This window comes from Rutilus rutilus, assembly GCF_951802725.1.
Source record: "Rutilus rutilus genome assembly, chromosome: 2".
In the NCBI taxonomy this organism is placed as follows: Eukaryota; Metazoa; Chordata; class Actinopteri; order Cypriniformes; family Leuciscidae; genus Rutilus; species Rutilus rutilus.
Genome location: NC_140210.1, coordinates 3,973,388 through 3,993,539, shown reverse-complemented (window position 1 = coordinate 3,993,539; position 20,152 = coordinate 3,973,388). Strand labels below are relative to the sequence as shown.

The 20,152-nt window shown below is 37.7% G+C and overlaps 1 protein-coding gene across 1 annotated transcript in view; it reads left to right on the top strand.

Annotated features, from left to right (window-relative positions):
• The window catches only part of gpc5a (glypican 5a), a 168,334-nt gene extending 162,878 nt beyond the window's left edge, over positions 1–5,456 (top strand). Inside the window, exon 8 of the mRNA XM_084397194.1 lies at positions 4,660–5,456. Coding sequence (XP_084253320.1) covers positions 4,660–4,802 — 143 coding nt within the window. The 3' untranslated portion in view covers positions 4,803–5,456. The remainder of the gene's footprint in view (positions 1–4,659) is intronic.
• The last annotated feature ends 14,696 nt before the right edge of the window (positions 5,457–20,152 follow it).

Sequence of the window (20,152 nt, the reverse complement as noted above, 5' to 3'; positions counted from 1 at the left end):
TATATATATATATATATATATATATATATATATATATATATATATATATATATATAGTGCACATGCTTTTAGAATAACTTGATGGCTGCTAAAATAACTTTAAATTGCATTTTAAACAAAAATGTTTTTCTCTTATAGAACATGATTTATAAAAGGGTTATGCGATTTGTGTTTTGTTTGTTTGGCTTAATTGCTCTTGCATATCTTAATGTTTTAAGTGGATGTATTTCTGGCACGTATGAATGAATTCATCATTAATGAAGATGTTTTTTTTTAGATTATATTTTCAGTGCTGGACATGTTTACATTGCTCCCATGCATTATCTGAAGAAAGACATGAGATGACAAACTTCAGCGTATTGAATTCAGTCTCTTGTATTAATGCATTTGCATATTTAAAATGAAAGATTTGCTTGCGTGTTTCTTTGCGTTTTCTATTTGTGTTTGTTTCAGTTTGTAAAGTCCGAATGGGCATATTGTGTAAGACAAGACACAACTCACTTCTCCATCCCCACCCACCGACAGCCTCTTTATTCGGCTTTTTTCCTTCCTGGTTGTTGTGTTATTGATCATTGTTCTCAGAGGTCTGAAAGATTTAACTTGCATTGATTTTATATCAGCCTCCAACTTTGTCTTTGTAGCATTATCTGAAACTCTTCTGGTGCTAAAGCTCGTTGTACAGCGTTTGTTTAGGCCGAAACAGACTGTAGAGAATCAACTGGGCAAAAATGGACATCAGGTTTACTCACTAAAGATAAACCGAGATGACTGTATCAGTAGTACACATTTATTTATATATTTATTTATGGACTTTTTATAGACATGTTTAAAGTGATAAAAGAAAGTGACAAGAGAAAATAATAGAAATTATATATATATATATAGCCATTTTTTTGTATGCAATATCCCAAAATGCACGTAAAAATAGGTGGATGGAAGCATAGCTAATCAAAGTTTAAAATTGTTAAATATAATCTTAATATGATCCAAATTAAGGAATTTTGGAATTTCATCCAAAGCCGTTTACAAATGAGAATTTTTTTATTTTTTATTATTATTTACCATTTTGTGATGCCAGATTCAAACCTGTGCAATCCTCACACTGTGTCCCATTGTGTTCAAAACGTGCATTTTGTAAATTTAGAAATGTGAATTTGTAAATGTGACCTTAATTGATTAATGCTTGATTAAAAGCGATCATATGGCTCATTCTTTCAGACTCAAAACCACACTGAGCTAAATTCTAATTGGAAAGATATTGATTGAGCCCTTTAACCAGGCAGCGAGATCCATTTGTCGGTATTGGCTTTCCTGGCCACATCTGAGCGCGTTTGTCTCTACCCTGCGCCTGATATGCATTCTGTGCGTGTCCAGAAAGTAATCAGCATCCGCTCACAGATTACAGGCTGCCAGTCATTGGTATTCCTGCGCCGGCGTGTGCTGAGACGGAGGAACGGAGGGATGCATCGGAGGAGATGGGTCATCACTCTTGTCTTCCTTCTCCTAATGGGGTCTGACACGGCTCCGGTGGGACAGAGTAATCAGACCAGTGCTCCCAGCTCGAGGCGTAATGACCAGCACAGCTGTGCAACAGTCACGCATGCGGCTTCAGATTTCTAACATCTTTTCTTAATTGTGGGACTACAAGCCAAACATGTTGTAAATGCGGCTCTGGTTTTGCATAATGTTACTTTGGACATCAAGCGATGACACAACACGGTACCATGATTGCATTTGTTTCAGTTTGTGCGGGTTTGTTCGTGACTTTTGAGGATGAAAGGATGTCATGCAACCTGTCTGTGTTGACACCTGTCTAATTTAACTGAGTGACAGATTAATTTGCTCAGATACCATTTGAGTTTGATGGAACACACAGTCCTTGACATCAACAAAAGACAGATTATTTATTTATTTATTTGACATTTTGCACTGAAAAAGTAGTCATTTAAAACTTGGTAATTGGTAACATTTAAATAAATGTATTTGAGTTTCACACATTTGTGTGTGTGTGTGTGTTTATGCTTACTTTTTTTTTTACTGCCCTTCAGAATCTACATGGTTCTGCCACAGTATTTATATATATATATATATATTAGGGTGACCAAACGTCCTGTTTTCACGTCCTGTCCTGGCCGTCCTGGCTGTTTTTTATAAAGTGATGAAAATGTCCTGGTTTTCATTATTTTTCATTGGGCCATTAAGCGTGTACTTTACATACACGCTTGCCTTTGCACACAAAACATATGAAACCGGCTTCGCCTTCGCCCGTCTTGTTATAATCAGCGCGTTCCTCAATCCGCAGAGCGGCAAGCAGAGAGCACGTCAGAATACAGAGGCCTGTGTGTGTGTGTGTGTGTGTGTGTGTTCATCTCAGCCTCATTGGTCTGTCACTGCTCGTCAATGTCAGAATATTTGAAATGACCAATCAAATCCAAGTAGTAGGCGGACTTTTCGTTCACAGAATTTTAGTGAACGTGTGACTCGGCGCTTCAGTTTACGGTCAAGTGCGAGATAAGATGTAAGTAGCTAACAGCGTAAAAAAAAAAAAGCCCAAATGTAAATTCACAGATGATTTACAGAGAAAATTCCCGTGTTTTCGTTTCGGTCGGGATCCGTGTAAAGCAGAATGCATGAACTGCAAAGCTGGCACGTACGTGTCAGTGTCTAATAAAGGTGCTAGCGACCTAGAAGCCCACATAAAGAAAGTATAGGCTACAAGAGAACATCGAGGACTGAAATTGTTTTTTTTACTGAAATAGTGTAGTAGATTTTTTATTTTAGTAGTAGATTTTTAACCTATGCTATGGCCATGAAAATAAATAGTGTCATGTAAAAGGTGTTAAAAGCTAAACTTTTTTTTTTTTTTATAGTATTCTATTGTTGCGGGCCAAACATTGAATGGAAAGGATGTATTACTTTATGTATTAAAGTACACAATAACATAGTTGCAAGGTTGTGAATGCATTTTTTTCAAGTATTTTTTTATGCATTCACCCTCAACCACGCCCCCACCCTTTAACCACGCCTCCCCAAACCACGTCCCCGCCCATCACCCACGCCCCCATCCTGTTTTCTGAAAACTAAAATGGTCACCCTACATTTTTTTATTAATTTATTAATTTATTTGAAAAAGACGTTCACATTGACAGTGATTTTCAGCAACAATTTCATTCATTTTTACAGTCAATAAGAGTTGACGGGATGTTGAATTCAACTTTGTGCCGCATCGTGAGCATGTCAGGTCATTGTTTATCAGATCCCCTGGTCGGTTTACACAAATACGTTCCTGTATCTGCTTTTCTCATTATGTTTTGAAGATCTATCAGAATCAGCGGTGGTTTAGATAAGACCCCTTCTGTTCATCTTTGTTTGCTCTGTGTGTTGTCAAACCTATGAAAGCAGCGCTGGACTTTGAAGAGCTGCGCTACGGACAGGATTTGTACCCCGACCACCACTGGCATGTTTTCTCTCACGAGTGTCTCATCGAGCTTCTGAAGCCGCTTGAGGATCAATGTCTTCAGTCGGACCGGCGGGCTTCCGAATATCCCACGCGTGTCTCCTATCAGCCCTTAAGATGGCCGTCTGGGGACATCACAGCAGTCGATCGATACCTGCTTAATTTCAGTCCACACAGATTTATTTGACAAAAGCTCAAACATGATTTGTGGCTCCTTGAGGGAGTCATGTCAATGGCTTTTGCTGACCCTGCCGAACTTGTGCAAGTCTGTCTAACGTAGATCGCTCACAATATCTTTTGTTTGCTCTTTGATTATGTATGGTCCCGTCTAAATCTTCTATTGCGTTAATAATGGATTATGGTTTGCCAAGCATATTCAAACATATCAGAGTTCAAATAAATATTCCCAAGCGGTCCTATGCCAAGAAATGTGAGCAGTTCTTGAAAAGAATGATTCTTCAATGTTTAAAAAAAGATTCATGCAATGTACAAACAAAATGGTTGGAAATATCTTTCCTGGAAATATCTTCTCATCTTTTTTTTTTGTTTTTTTTTGTTGAGAGCAGGATCCTACTGGGGGATAGATGTAGTTTTTGGCTTTGAAGCTCCTCTGGCAGGAACGATGGGAATCTATGCATTGTGCACTTTGTTGTATACATGACAGCATCCGTTACGTACATCCATTTTAATGAGTCCGGTGGATACACTGGATGTGTGTTGGAAACCTTTGTTGGAAAATGGAAAACTTGCAACTAACAATTGTATGACTTTTTAAGATACATTAAACATTAAGATTAAACAATGCATCTGTGTTAGTTGATGCACTGTGAACTAACATTAATAAAGATTATTTAAATGAGGAATATTGTGACACGTTTGTTCCCAGAAGAAAACTCAAGACTAGAATGGAGGCGTTTCAGGGAGTTCAGAAACGGATGAAGTTACACTCTGTGACTTTGCAAAGCTTTTTCACACACATTACACACTAAACACTAAGCATAATAGATCCTCTTCTTCATTAATACCTTCATGTGCGTTCTTCTTGGTCGTTTCATCACGACTTGAAGACGGCAGTGGTACGACTCACGAGAAGGAACTTCCCAGGAACTTGATCTAGTTATCCTCATTCCTCATCACATTGAAAACACACGCTTTGAATGTCGAGTGGAAATACTTTAATTTCTTTCTCTTTTCTCTTGCAGTGACACCGGAAAATACCAACAATCACCGATACCATCACCCTCAAACCAAAGACTTTGATCAGATGAATTCTGGCACTGGAGGAACACAAGCCGTCCCGCTGGCTCTGGTCTCGATATGCGTGTTTGGGCTGTTGTCAGGATAATATCAGCAAACTCTGGGTCCGAACCCCAGTCCGAGGACCGCTTTTCACGCTGTTTTCTGGAAAGAAAATGTGCCAGCTTTTAAACCATTGAGGTTGAAATTCCAGCAAAGTGGAAATGGATGGAGAATGGACAAGACTGGCATTGATGCATTGAGGACTGATAATGGTGAAAAGAAAATGAACTGAGAGGGGACAGTAAGAAACATAACTGTCCTTTCATAAACCTTTTTTTAATCACAAAGTGTTTCTATCATGAACGTAACAGGCTACTAAAAATTCTGCGAACACTTTACTGCCTTGAATAATGTCTTTTCTACAGGGTTCAGAGTAACACTTTCAGAGAATTAATTTAATTCTTTAATGATGTATGATCTATTCAAAGCATAGTTCTGAGCTGAAATGAGCACAGTCGCATATCAGCGTTTTTAATAGAAGTTATGCAATATTTCTGATGTCACGTACTGCTTTTTGAATATGTCTTGGTACCATGTACCTAATTGACCTCCTTTTTCAGCATTTTTAAATGTACTGTTGTTGTTTCTTTTCATCTGAAATGGCGTATGACGCACCTTAACAAAATGTATAAAGATGTGTTGATTTACAATGTATTTATTCTTGGTTACAGAGTGACATTAAACATATAATGAAACTAAATATTTGCCACAGGAGGTTCAAAACATGCTCTATTATTACAGTATAATAGTATAGTTTTTGTTTGTTAACATTAGTTAACTTACAATTAAAAATACTTCGAACTAATGTTCATTTGGACATTTACTAATACATTTCGTAAACAGTAGTAAATGCACCGTGAACAAACAATGAATATTTTTCATTAACATTTACAAAGATGTAATGCTGTAAAAAATGCTCATTGTTCATGTTAACTAATGCATTAACTAAAAATCAAATCATAGAGTGTTACTACTAATATTTACTAGTAACACTAAAATTGTGCTGCTCATCAGTTTTTTTTTATTCATGCTCAGTTTGAATGTTTTCACCCTTATTGGATTCATTTGTCAACTCAAATTGTTACAGCAATAGTAACAATATATATTTGAACAAAAAGCATGACCATTGGGAAACGTGGAGAAATTGAGATGAGATCCAGCCCATCATTATTTCTCATTGAATATCCTTTTTTAATGCAGACATATGTCACATTACGCCGTGGATGTTGTTTCATGTTGACTCTACCGGACATTTATTGTCACTCCAGACTGTGTTTGTCTAGAGTACAGCGCTGAAGAGCTTTTTAGACTATTAAATGTGCACCTTCCTCTTGTAGAACGCAGCCTCAGAGGTCCAGGAGAAGATAAATACAGAGGAATCACTCATTTCATCTCCCGTTCTCACACAGCTCTTTCTGACAATGAAAACTTTGCCCCAAACGGTCAACTGAACTCATTAATATACTGGCAAATCTCAGGACGCAGTTTTTTTTTTTTATCTTTTCTTGAAGAGCTTCAAAGGGCTCCTCAGAGGACTGTGAAAGATCTTTGCTTCTGAGTTTTTCTATCAGTGTTCGGGCTCTTCAAATTACTTATGCACTCTGTGGCACTTCTGATGAAAAAAGAATAAGACTCATGACAGATTTAAAATGATTCCCACAGTTACCCGTTTTCATTTTTGTATATTTCTTCACGAGGAACATATCCAGGCCTCCAGGTTTACAGGGACTCGTCATCTTTGAGTGATGTTCCTCCATGTCTTCTGAAGCCTCTCTGAAGCTTCGTGTGAGGAGCAGATCAAAATGTAAAGGTGCACTTAGTATCTCATTAAAAAGTTTGTGCTCAAAGAAACGAACAGTCCTTCAGTTTAAATCAGTTTAAGATTGTGGACATTCAACTTGAGATGAAGACTTCTGATTCATTGAAAATTAAGTATGATTATTGTATGGCTACAGAAGATTTCAGAAGTCTTTTGAGGCCGAACCTTGTGAAACTTCTAGAACATATCCAGGTAACATTTCATCCTTTAAAAATAAAAGTTTATTGAATGTCAAAATTTAAAAAGAAAATCTTAATGATCCTAAATGTAGGTTGGTTTTATATATATATATATATATATATATATATATATAATAATTGTATTATATTTTAAAAACTTTATTTTTTTTTATTAATAATTTTATGTTCATAAATGTTTATTTTATATTTAAATGGGTACAAATTTACAATAAGGTGTCATTGGTTAACATTAGATAACAAAAAAAAAAAAAAAAGATAACTACATTAGAACTAACAATGAACAATACTAATCTAATATCAATTCTTACATTAATATTCATCTTGGGTAATGTTAATCTCAATCACAAGTTGTATCCATTAACATGAATTAATGCACCGTCAACTAACATTTTTATTCACCAACACCATTAACAAAGTTAATTTATATTTTTATTAGTGCTGTAAAAAAATAAATTGCTCTTTGTTAGTAATGCATAACTAATGTGCATGAAAGAGAACACTTATTTTAAAGTGTTACCATTATATGTATTACTGTATGTATTGGTTTTCTTTTGCCATTGGGATGAAATATTACAACGGACAATATTTATGCTGGTACTTTGTCTTTTTGGGCAGAATTTAATTTTGCATGAACTCTCCCTTTAACGCCTGCAGTAACAGAGGCGGAATGCATGACTCAACAGAAATAAAGGATACATTAACGTTCTGCCTGAAATTTGAGCCAAAGCAGCGGATTGCTGTCCTGGTCTCGAGAATTAAGGTCAGACTGCATGAGAAGGAGAGGTTAAGACTCTTGGTCTTGTTTATGACAAACAACTGAAGCTCGCTGAGACACGACGCGAGCCAAACTCATGCAGTTAAAGTGTGCTTATAAAATCAAGCTGCTCTCGTATGTATTTGAAGTAATAAGGAGGCGAGCGAGCGCTCTTGTGGGACTCCCCAGGGGCCTAAAACTGCAGGGCGGGAACAGCTTTGCCGGAGCGGCCCACCGCCTGAGAGATTGTTGTGTAACTCCCCATGCGTCCGTTTGATACATCTCTTCCCCATCTGTCACTCAACCCTCGACTGCTTCCAGACCTCTGGGGCTTTGCAGGTCTTTTTTCCAGACGTCTCCAGTCCACCCGTTTGTTGAATAGATACAGTATTCGTGTGGAACAGACTGAACATTTTCCCACTCTTACATTATTTGTGGTTTATTTAACCATATTATGCCCTTTTTACAAAGTCTTGATTTTGTTTCTGGGCTCTACTAGAACAGATTTTCATGCTTAAATGTTCAAAAAACATTACATTTCCCCAATATTCTCCATTGTTGCAGCTCCTCTCTTCCCAGTCTATCAGTAACGCTCTGTTTAGTTCCTGTCTCTATGAAGCCCCTCCTTCTGAAAAGCACAGTGTGCTCTGATTGGTCGGCTGGATCAGTGTGTTGTGATTGGTCAAGAGCTTTGAGCGTGTTTGGGAAATGTCCCGCCTCTTACCATAACCGCCAGTTTCAACACATTACCAGAGAGAGACAGAGAGAGTTGTGGGTGTGTTGATCTCTGGATTGTCCTGGTGTGTGTGTGCCGATCCCTTCAGCATTGATGAGAGTAAGTGCTAACAGTGAGCGGCTGTGCTGGTGTAAAAGCTCCTGCTATTGATTCAGTCAGAAATGGCCAGTGAATGCACAGCGAATGCACAGATGCTTTCTTCCCTGGCTGTATTCCTGCTCGTCCTCCTGCGGAATGAAAATCTCATGTTCCTCTTTGATGTCACTCCTCTTCAAGGTTCTTATTTTGTTGTGGTATGTGGTTTGTTTGCACAATAGTTTCAGTCTAATATGATTGTCTGGTGGGTGTTGTATTGTTACACCTTTGGGAAACAAGACCATCTTCCCTTTGTTTCCTGTTTCCTTAATTTCCTCTTCTCTGACGGAATGACCAGGAGCAGATAAAGCTAAAAGAAAATGAAATGCAGGCCGCCAAGGGAGAGTTCACCCAAAAATGAAATTTCTGTCATCATTTACTCACCCTCATGTCATTCCAAAACCGTAAGACTTTCATTCATCTTCAGAACACAGATGAAGATCTTTTTGATGTAATCTGAGCAGTTTAGTCCAAACTTTCTGAAGAGACTAGATCGCTTAAAATGATGAACAGATTGAATTTAGGCTTTTATTCACATATAAACATTCATCAACGCACACATCAGTTGTAGTAAACGGAAGCTCAAGCATGTTCGCTTGACGTTCGAGAACCAATGAGATTCATTCTCATGTTAAGCAGCACGTTTGAGCTTCTGCGAGAACCAATGAGGTTCATTCTGGTGTTACGCAGCACGTTTGAGCTTCTGCAAGAACCAATGAGATTCATTCTCGTGTTACGCAGCACGTTTGAGCTTCTGCGAGAACCAATGAGGTTCATTCTCGTGTTACGCAGCACGTTTGAGCTTCAGCAAGAACCAATGAGGTTCATTCTCGTGTTACGCAGCACGTTTGAGCTTCTGCGAGAACCAATGAGATTCATTCTCATGTTACGCAGCACGTTTGAGCTTCTGCGAGAACCAATGAGGTTCATTCTCGTGTTACGCAGCACGTTTGAGCTTCTGCGAGAACCAATTAGGTTCATTCTCATGTTACGCAGCACGTTTGAGCTTCTGCAAGAACCAATGAGGTTCATTCTCGTGTTACGCAGCACGTTTGAGCTTCAGCGAGAACCAATTAGGTTCATTCTCGTGTTACGCAGCACGTTTGAGCTTCTGCGAGAACCAATTAGGTTCATTCTTATGTTACGCAGCACGTTTGAGCTTCTGCGAGAACCAATGAGGTTCATTCTCGTGTTACGCAGCACGTTTGAGCTTCTGCAAGAACCAATGAGGTTCATTCTCATGTTACGCAGCACGTTTGAGCTTCTGCGAGAACCAATGAGATTCATTCTCATGTTACGCAGCACGTTTGAGCTTCTGCGAGAACCAATGAGGTTCATTCTCGTGTTACGCAGCACGTTTGAGCTTCTGCGAGAACCAATGAGATTCATTCTCGTGTTACGCAGCACGTTTGAGCTTCTGCGAGAACCAATGAGGTTCATTCTCGTGTTACGCAGCACGTTTGAGCTTCTGCGAGAACCAATTAGGTTCATTCTCATGTTACGCAGCACGTTTGAGCTTCTGCGAGAACCAATGAGGTTCATTCTCGTGTTACGCAGCACGTTTGAGCTTCTGCGAGAACCAATGAGGTTCATTCTGGTGTTACGCAGCACGTTTGAGCTTCTGCGAGAACCAATGAGGTTCATTCTGGTGTTACGCAGCACGTTTGAGCTTCTGCGAGAACCAATGAGGTTCATTCTGGTGTTACGCAGCACGTTTGAGCTTCTGCGAGAACCAATGAGGTTCATTCTGGTGTTACGCAGCACGTTTGAGCTTCTGCGAGAACCAATGAGATTCATTCTCATGTTACGCAGCACGTTTGAGCTTCTGCGAGAACCAACGAGGTTCATTCTCGTGTTACGCAGCACGTTTGAGCTTCTGCGAGAACCAATGAGGTTCATTCTCGTGTTACGCAGCACGTTTGAGCTTCTGCGAGAACCAATGAGGTTCATTCTCGTGTTACGCAGCACGTTTGAGCTTCTGCGAGAACCAATGAGGTTCATTCTGGTGTTACGCAGCACGTTTGAGCTTCTGCGAGAACCAATGAGGTTCATTCTGGTGTTACGCAGCACGTTTGAGCTTCTGCGAGAACCAATGAGATTCATTCTCATGTTACGCAGCACGTTTGAGCTTCTGCGAGAACCAATGAGGTTCATTCTCGTGTTACGCAGCACGTTTGAGCTTCTGCGAGAACCAATGAGGTTCATTCTCGTGTTACGCAGCACGTTTGAGCTTCTGCGAGAACCAATGAGATTCATTCTCGTGTTACGCAGCACAACTGAGCTTCTGCAAGAACCAATGAGATTCATTCTCGTGTTACGTAGCAAGTTTGAGCTTCTGCAAGAACCAATGAGATTCATTCTCATGTTACGCAGCACGTTTGAGCTTCTGCAAGAACCAATGAGGTTCATTCTCATGTTATGCATCACGTTTGACCTTCTGCGAGAACCAATTAGATTCATTCTCATGTTACTCAGCACATTTGAGTTTCTGCGAGAACCAATGAGGTTCATTCTCATGTTACTCAGCACATTTGAGTTTCTGCGAGAACCAATGAGGTTCATTCTCGTGTTACTCAGCACATTTGAGTTTCTGCGAGAACCAATGAGGTTCATTCTCGTGTTACTCAGCACGTTTCAGCTTGACCAATGAGGTTCTACCCAAATTCTAAGAATGGCTTAAACAAATCCAGCTAGGGTTTACAGATGCATTTAAGCTGCATTTATACCTCTAAACTTACAAAAGCTGTATTCATCCTTTAAAATTAAACTTCCTTTTGTGAGTGGATGATTAGCCTGGGTCTGTCCCTCTCGGCCGGAGCTCGCCAGCTGTTCGTCTTCCTCAAAGGTGTGAGCGAGTGAACAACAAGCCCATCAACATTGAGCTTTCCTGCTGTCGCTTCCCCACGGAGCGAAGGGCTTCAGTTTACCTCAGTTATGCTCCCAGATTCTGTTCCTGCTTGTGCTGCTGCACAGATTTACCAATAAACCTGAGCTGGTGCTGCCCATGAATGTTGATCTCTTCTCCGGGGCATTCTCCCTCATATTAATCTTCATTTCATTTAAAAGGAATAATTTCTATGTTGCACAATCCAGTGACATCTGGTTAAAGAGGAGCTATTATTCTTTATTGCATGTTCATCTTTCTTTAGTGTGTAATGTTGCTATTTGAGCGTGAAAAAGGTTTGCAAAGGGATCGAAAATGTCAATATTCCTCATTTAAATAAATAATATACAAAATAAAGGGGCGGGGCCTGGTTGAGTTAGTTAGTAGTGTGTTGAAACTGGCGGTTATGGTAAGGGGCGGGACATTTCCCAAACACACTCGAAGCGCTCGTCTAATCAGAACACACTGCTCCAGCCGACCAATCAGAGCACAGTGTGCTTTTCAGAAGGAGGGGCTTCATAGAGACAGGAAGTAAACAGAGCGTTACTGACAGACTGGGAAGAGAGGAGCTGCAACAATGGCTACATTTACATGGACACTGTTTGTTTCATTCAGAATTAAATCATTGATGAATACAAACTTAGTGTTTACATGAATGCTAAATAAGTGAGCGGATTGATGTGCATGTTTATGTGTCACAAGCTTCAGATCGAATTTGATCGTGGGCACACTGCATGAATATACAGAGTTTCCTGCTGTTGGTGCACTAACCATCCTCCTGCCATTGCTTATTTTCTTTGTTTTAGAAAGCAGAATTTATATTTATATATTTCGGGTCCTACTTAGGAGACGACGAGTGCATAAAGCTTAGTGCTGTGCTGTTTAGATATACAGTAACAAGCAGTAAACACACTCATTCCCGCACCCAAAACAAGGCCCGAAGAGTGGAAGGAGAATCTTACATTTGTAGTTTTAGTATGTGTAGTACATTAAGTTAAACTAAATGGAAAGAAGAAATGTTGGCTTGGCATCTTGCTGAAATAAAATAAGTTTGATTTTTATTTCTTCTTTTCAGTTAACATTGTTTTCAAATAACATTTTTGTTTTTAGATAATGTTAATTTTAGTTAAATATAGCCTCCTAGAATGAGAATGGAGCAACATAACAGCATAATGGCACAGAAGTCACAAGCATTGTGTGGAGAAAGGGAAAATGTCAGAATAGAAGCAGTAAATGGCCGTGATGATGGTGGATGTGCCACAATCCCAAATGACAGACACATCAGGAAGGAGCACGAGAAGCCGGAGAAAACCAGATACTAAAGACAGAGCTAGAGAGAATCATTCGAGTCAAAGCCTGGGTAGATCTGCTATTGATAGGAGCTCCCGGGACTCGAACATCCCAGCTGGAAGAATGGCTTAAACAAATCCCAGGATATCTGGAGTCAGAAAAAGATACTACGGTGAATCCACAAAGCCGGGACCCGGTGGAGGTTGAACGGAAAGATCACTGATAAATAGGGTGAGGATTTATATTTATATCCCTCTAGTGCATGCATTATAAAAGAAAATGTTTAATTCACTTTCCTTGCATAGAATGGATTCCATTACTAAAATGCAAAACACATTTTGTTTATTTTTTTTTAGGTATATTAAAAATATGCATAAAAAAAAAAAAAATTAAAAGTTATTTTTATTTAATTGTGTTACAAAATTGACACTTTTCTGATAAATTATATATATATATATATGTATATTAGGAATATCTATTGTCGATATTATTCCACTGTCGCACTGCTTGTAGGCCTCAAACTTATTTAAGCAATTCTTCAAAGCATACAAATAATGTGTATGACTCAAAACGGTTTCAAATGAAGTTCACTCACTAACAAATATGAATCATATTTTTGGTGGGTGAAAAATCAATACAAATTGCTTTGAGGGAATCTCTCCAGAGAAATATGCGTCCTCCACATGGTTCACAAACGCAGACAAAGATGTAGTATGACAAATAATAAAACATTTGTGTGGTTTATTATTGTGAGGCAACAATGCTGTATGTGTGAATATACTGTGTGTGTGTGTGTGTGTGTGTGTGTGTGTGTATATATATATATGTATGTGTATATATATGAATGTATGTATATATGTATATATATATGTATGTATGTATGTATGTATATATGTATATATATGTATGTACTATGTATATATGTATATATATGTATGTATGTATATATGTGTGTGTATATATATATATATATATATATATATGTGTGTGTGTGTGTATGTGTGTGTGTGTGTGTGTAAGTCTTTCTTTCTTATTAATTCAATTCAATTCACATTTATTTGTATAGCGCTTTTCACAATACACATCGTTTCAAAGCGATAGATAGATAGATAGATAGACATATGGATGGATAGATAGATAGATAGATAGATAGATGGATGGATGGATGGATGGATGGATGGATGGATGGATGGATGGATGGATGGATGGATGGATGGATGGATGGATGGATGGATGGATGGATGGATGGATGGATGGATGGATGGATGGATGGATGGATAGATAGATAGATAGATAGATAGATAGATAGATAGATAGATAGATAGATAGATAGATAGATAGATAGATAGATAGATAGATAGCTGACATGGGTATTGCAATAGTCGCTGGAAAAAGTAGGAGTAAAAGAGAAGAATCAGAGCAGTGTTTTTCTTTTTCAATTAAAACTCTGTAATTCTATAAACTCTATAATTACTCACGTCACTGGAGACCTGCTGTAAAGTTCCTTTGACATTGTGCTCTACACGAAACATCTATTGTGTTTCTGCAGACGCAAATGAATTACCCAGAGGAGTTCACAATTAACTAGGCAACACGCTTTACCCCGACTGATTGTCATAACCACATAACCATAGTGAAGAACAAAACCCGCGGCACGCTAATTATCAGAGCGACAGTTTTCACAGGTGTTTTTATTTTTCTAACCAAAACATAGGGTGATTTACAGCATTAGTGATTTACATTTTAGTGAAGTGATAATGTATGTACATAACTACCTGATAATACACCGGAATGTAAAACGCACTGTCAAAAACACTTCAAACTTCATAAATCTACACTTTCTTTTGCAAATCAATTTGGTAAGAAAGCATGAGCCAAGAACATGTAATATAACCCAATACACACCGACATAAGTAAACCTGCACCTGCATGTGTGTGTTTATCGCTGGTTCTTTTGTTCCTCAAAAGCAGCAGTTCCTCGTGTATGAGATGAGCCAGAGCCAGAGTGGAGTTCACCAAGACAAGGTCTGTCAGGCTAGAGTTTAATTGCTGTTTCTCAGACTGAGCGATCGCTGAACCAGAGCTTTCAAAAGGCCACGCTATATTTAGCGGAGCACCTCGCTCTCCTACTGTTGCTTTATAGGCTCGTTGTTTTAATGCTTCATGCTTAAGACTTAACCTCTCAGTGGTTAACCGCAGTAACTCCAGTCCAGATTAGGGGAAGGGGAGAGTCTTCCCGCTGAAATCCAGAGTCGACAGTCATCAAGTGCCAAATGAGAGGAAAACTTGCCTTTGGTTTAATTTAGGCTATACTGTACATATGTCATCTTTCACAAGGAAGGCTTCTTTCTTTCTTTCTTTCTTTCTTTCTTTCTTTCTTTCTTTCTTTCTTTCTTTCTTTCTTTCTTTCTTTCTTTCTTTCTTTCTTTCTTTCTTTCTTTCTTTCTTTCTTTCTTTCTTTCTTTCTTTCTTTCTTCAATTCAATTCAATTCACATTTATTTGTCTCTTTCTTTCTGTCTTTCTTTCTTTCTTTTCTTAATTCAATTTACTTTACATTTCTTTCTTTCTTTCTTTCTTTCTTAATTCAATTAATTTCACATTTATTTGTATAGCGTTTTTCACAATACACATCGTTTCAAAGCAGAATGTAGATAGATAAATAGATAGACAGACAGACAGACAGACAGACAGATAGATAGATAGATAGATAGATAGACAGACAGACATATGGATAGATAGACAGACAGACAGACAGATGGATAGATAGACAGATAGACATATGGATAGATAGATAGATAGACAGACAGACAGATAGATAGATAGATAGATAGATAGATAGATAGATAGATAGATAGATAGATAGATAGATAGATAGATAGATAGATAGATAGATAGATAGATAGATAGATAGATAGATAGATAGATAGATAGATAGATAGATAGATTGACTGACAGACAGACAGACAGACAGACAGACAGATGGATAGATAGACAGATAGACATATGGATAGATAGATAGATAGATAGATAGATAGATAGATAGATAGATAGATAGATAGATAGATAGATAGACAGACAGATGGATAGATAGACAGATAGACATATAGATAGATAGATAGATAGATAGATAGATAGATAGATAGATAGATAGATAGACAGACAGACAGACAGACAGACAGACATACAGACAGATAGATAGATAGATAGATAGATAGATAGATAGATAGATAGATAGACAGACAGACAGACAGACAGACAGACAGACAGACAGACAGACATACAGACAGACAGACAGACAGACAGACAGATGGATAGATAGACAGATAGACATATGGATAGATAGATAGATAGATAGATAGATAGATAGACAGACAGACAGACAGACAGACAGACAGACAGACATACAGACAGACAGACAGACAGACAGATGGATAGATAGACAGATAGACATATGGATAGATAGATAGATAGATAGATAGATAGATAGATAGATAGATAGATAGATAGATAGATAGATAGACAGATAGATAGATGTATAGATATGCAATGGATAAATATATAGATGGATAGATAGATAGATAGATAGATAGATAGATAGATAGATAGATAGACAGACAGACAGACAGACAGACAGATAGATAGATAGATAGATAGATAGATAGATAGATAGATAGATAGATAGATAGACAGACAGACAGACAGACAGACAGACAGACAGACAGACAGACAGACAGACGGATAGATAGACAGATAGACATATAGATAGATAGATAGATAGATAGATAGATAGATAGATAGATAGACATATGGATAGATAGATAGATAGATAGATAGATAGATAGATAGATAGATAGATAGATAGATAGATAGATAGATAGATAGATAGATAGATAGATAGATAGATAGATAGATAGATAGATAGATAGATATATAGATAGATAGATAGATAGATAGATAGATAGATAAAGATAGATAGATAGATAGATAGATAGATAGATAGATAGATAGATAGATGGATAGATAGATAGATAGATAGATAGATAGATAGATAGATAGATAGATAGATAGATAGATAGATAGATAGATAGATAGATAGATAGACATATGGATAGATGGATAGATATGCAATGGATAGATATATATAGATAGATAGATAGATAGATAGATAGATAGATAGATAGATAGATAGATAGATAGATAGATAGATAGATAGATAGATAGATAGATAGATAGATAGATAGATAGATAGATAGATAGATAGATGTAATTATTATTATTATTATTATTATTATTTTGTCATTTAAAAGAAAGGCTCAGTCCATTTTCTGGATGATTCACAGCTGGATGAAGTTAACTTCAGATCCCGATCCCCCTGTGCCGAGTTTCTTTGTGATCACGTTCATTTGGTGTTCATTAGTAGGCTATTCAGTGTACAGATCCTCCGTGGGGTTTTCCTCTCTGCCTGTAGTTGCTTTTCAGTCGTTTCTCATCCAGCTCCAACTGCTGAGAGGGAGAGGGGTGGAGGTTTTGGGATACACAGCGAGCCTGTCATGGGAACAGGACGGGAATAATGAAGCCATTCAGGAACGGCTGCGAGGGGAACTCGAGGGCCGGGACTGTGAACTGGGTTAAACATGTTTCACACAGGTGAAAGTAACAGAGGCATGTTTCAGATGTCAACACAGGGATGTCCTGTCTAGAAGGTCAGAGGACCAGCAAATAAAAAGAGACAGAGACAGGGTTTCTTTTAAAGGGACAGTTACTCCATTAACAATATTAACCCATTAATGTCATCATATAACATATGGGTTTGGAATGATGAACGACATGCTGGTGAGTAAATGATTAATGCATGTATACTGCTAATTAATGCATAATAATTTAGAGTATATATATATTACACTCTATGTATCATGATTTATTCATTCAGTAACTGAGAAATACTGGTTTGGTTCAGAGTCTGAGAAATACTGCTCTAATTAAATTATATTATCCAATTATGTTATTTTATGACTTTTCAGTAAAAACTAACTAATAGTGTTACGCTCCCGCCAGACGGTGAGACCCATAAAGACCCATAATGCACTGCAACACGGGCAGCCAATGAGAATGATTTACATTCAGATTGTGATGCGACAATATATTGTAAAATATGGTGCCACCTTGAGTATTAGCTAACTGTTTTTTTCTCTAAACCCCTCCTACTCTGCTCTGATTGGTCAGACGGCCCAGTCTGTTGTGATTGGCCGACCACTTACAGAACAGTAACGACTGGCATCAGTTTTACCGTATCAATTCCAGCGTCCTCATCTTGTGCAAGTGCATCAAAGTGGATTTGCTTTCACGGGACAGAAAACAGAGTCTTCTCGACATGAACAACACAAACCAAACTCTTCCAGTCTCAGCTACAACTACGGTGTTTGAAGGCGGGGCAAAGTAGATGTTGTTCACGGGCAGCCAATGAAGAGCTTAGGTGGGCATTATGCAAATGTATTACAGGTTCGAACAGGAAGTAAGACTGGAATTACTGATGATTCGTTTCAGGCGGTTCAGAATCGGTTCTTTCTTTTGGGAGACAATAATTCTCACAACTTTGATCTTTGAAACTTTGCAGACCTTAATCACAAACAGCTATATCACACTATACATGAAAGGTAATATCTGAAAAAGCATGTTTTTAGTTTGCACAAATTAAATTTGACAGCTATAGTGGAAGAGAAAATTATAACATGATTCGTATGAACCACATAGTGCTTTTTTGTCTTTTTTTGGGGGGAATTTGACAGCTTTAGTCCGCATTCGCTTTCACTGTAATGGAAAAGGGCAGGTTGACGGTTCTGCTAAAGAAAGAAAAATAAAATCAGAAAAAAAAGAGTTTTAAATGTCTTGAGGGTGAGTAGATGATAGAATCACTTTTGGGAGGACTTTTCCCTTAAATATATCTTGGTTTAGAAAAAGAAAAAAGCTCATCATAATGTGCTCAATTGCTTTTCGAGTAGCACTTTCCGAAACAAGAGCACCTCTCAATTCACAGTCAAAGCCGGTTCCGGCATACATATTCAGCATTCATTCATATTCACGGGATGATGATGATGATGATAGCTTTGTGGCATTCAAAAGCTAAACTTTCTCTCTAAAAAAGTTGGATCATGCACACAGAATACTGAAAACACAGCCAGTCTTTAGAAACTCCAGCACAACTGTTTGACATCCATTGAGATGCTGTAGTAATAGCATGAGTGTGTACCTGCATTCAGAGAGAAAACCCATTGCTATAGTCGTTCTGAGTCCTTAAGGTTTCATTTAAAAGTACACTTCTTTGTACCCGACTAGAAAATATTGATGGATGATGGAAAACTTCAGTTAGGTTGATGTAAAAAGACACAAATGCTACCAATTCACCATTCATCATTGTAGAGGATAATCCTCCGAAGGTTTCTCATTTACTCTATTTTTCTTTCTTGACGTCTTTCGCTTGTTCACCATTCTCTGAAAAAAGATGCTTTGGAAAGATTTTCATTGTGAAAAACCTCTATTCAAATTGAAAGAGAGAAGAATACTCTAACTGAACAGGAAAGTATAATGTTTTGAGTTAGAACTCACTCATGTAGATTAATGCCATATATTTGAAGGGAAAAACTGAATAAAAACATGTATTTTACATATTTCACTCTGCATTTGATAAACATTTGCTACCTTTAATGATACCAAAATGAACTGGAGTGCATGATCAATTATAACATGATTCGTATGGTACTTTTTTGTCTTTTTTTGGGGGAATTTGACAGCTTTAGTCCGCATTCGCTTTTACTGTAATGGAAAAGGGCAGGTTGGCGGTTCTGCCAAAAAAAAAAAAAAAGAGAAGAGTTTTAAATGTCTTGAGGGTGAGTAGATGATAGAATCACTTTTGGGAGAACTTTTCCCTTAAATATATCTTGGTTTAGAACAAGAAAAAAGCTCATCATAATGTGCTCAATTGCTTTTCGAGTAGCACTTTCCGAAACAAGAGCACCTCTCAATTCACAGTCAAAGCCGGTTCCGGCATACATATTCAGCATTCATTCATATTCACGGGATGATGATGATGATGATGATGATGACTTTGTGGTCTAAATTTGCTCTCCAAAAAGTTGGATCATGCACACAGAATACTGAAAACACAGGCCTTAATATTGTGCTGTTACTGTAATAGTAATTGATAGCTTGAATAAAACAGCTTAAAGTCTGGCAAAGATTTCTGTTTTGTTGCATATTATATAACATTTTACTGGCTTTCGTTATGTCACTCTTAGCTAGCTAATAACTCATATATTTCAGAGTTCGTATTTGTACTTAACATTTGCTGACCATCCCAGTGTTTGAGATTTGTGTTAGATTTATTGCAAATTGTTGGTGTAATATATTTGCCTATATAGAAAGTTAATATGTTTGCCTTTTTATGAGGCAAAAAATGCAGTCCATACCGTAGTGTAAGCTTTGAAAAATCCATCCATCCATCCATCCATCCATCCATCCATCCATCCATCGCTGTACCAGATTCATCAAAGTATATTTTATTTTGCTTCAGTGCAAGGGTT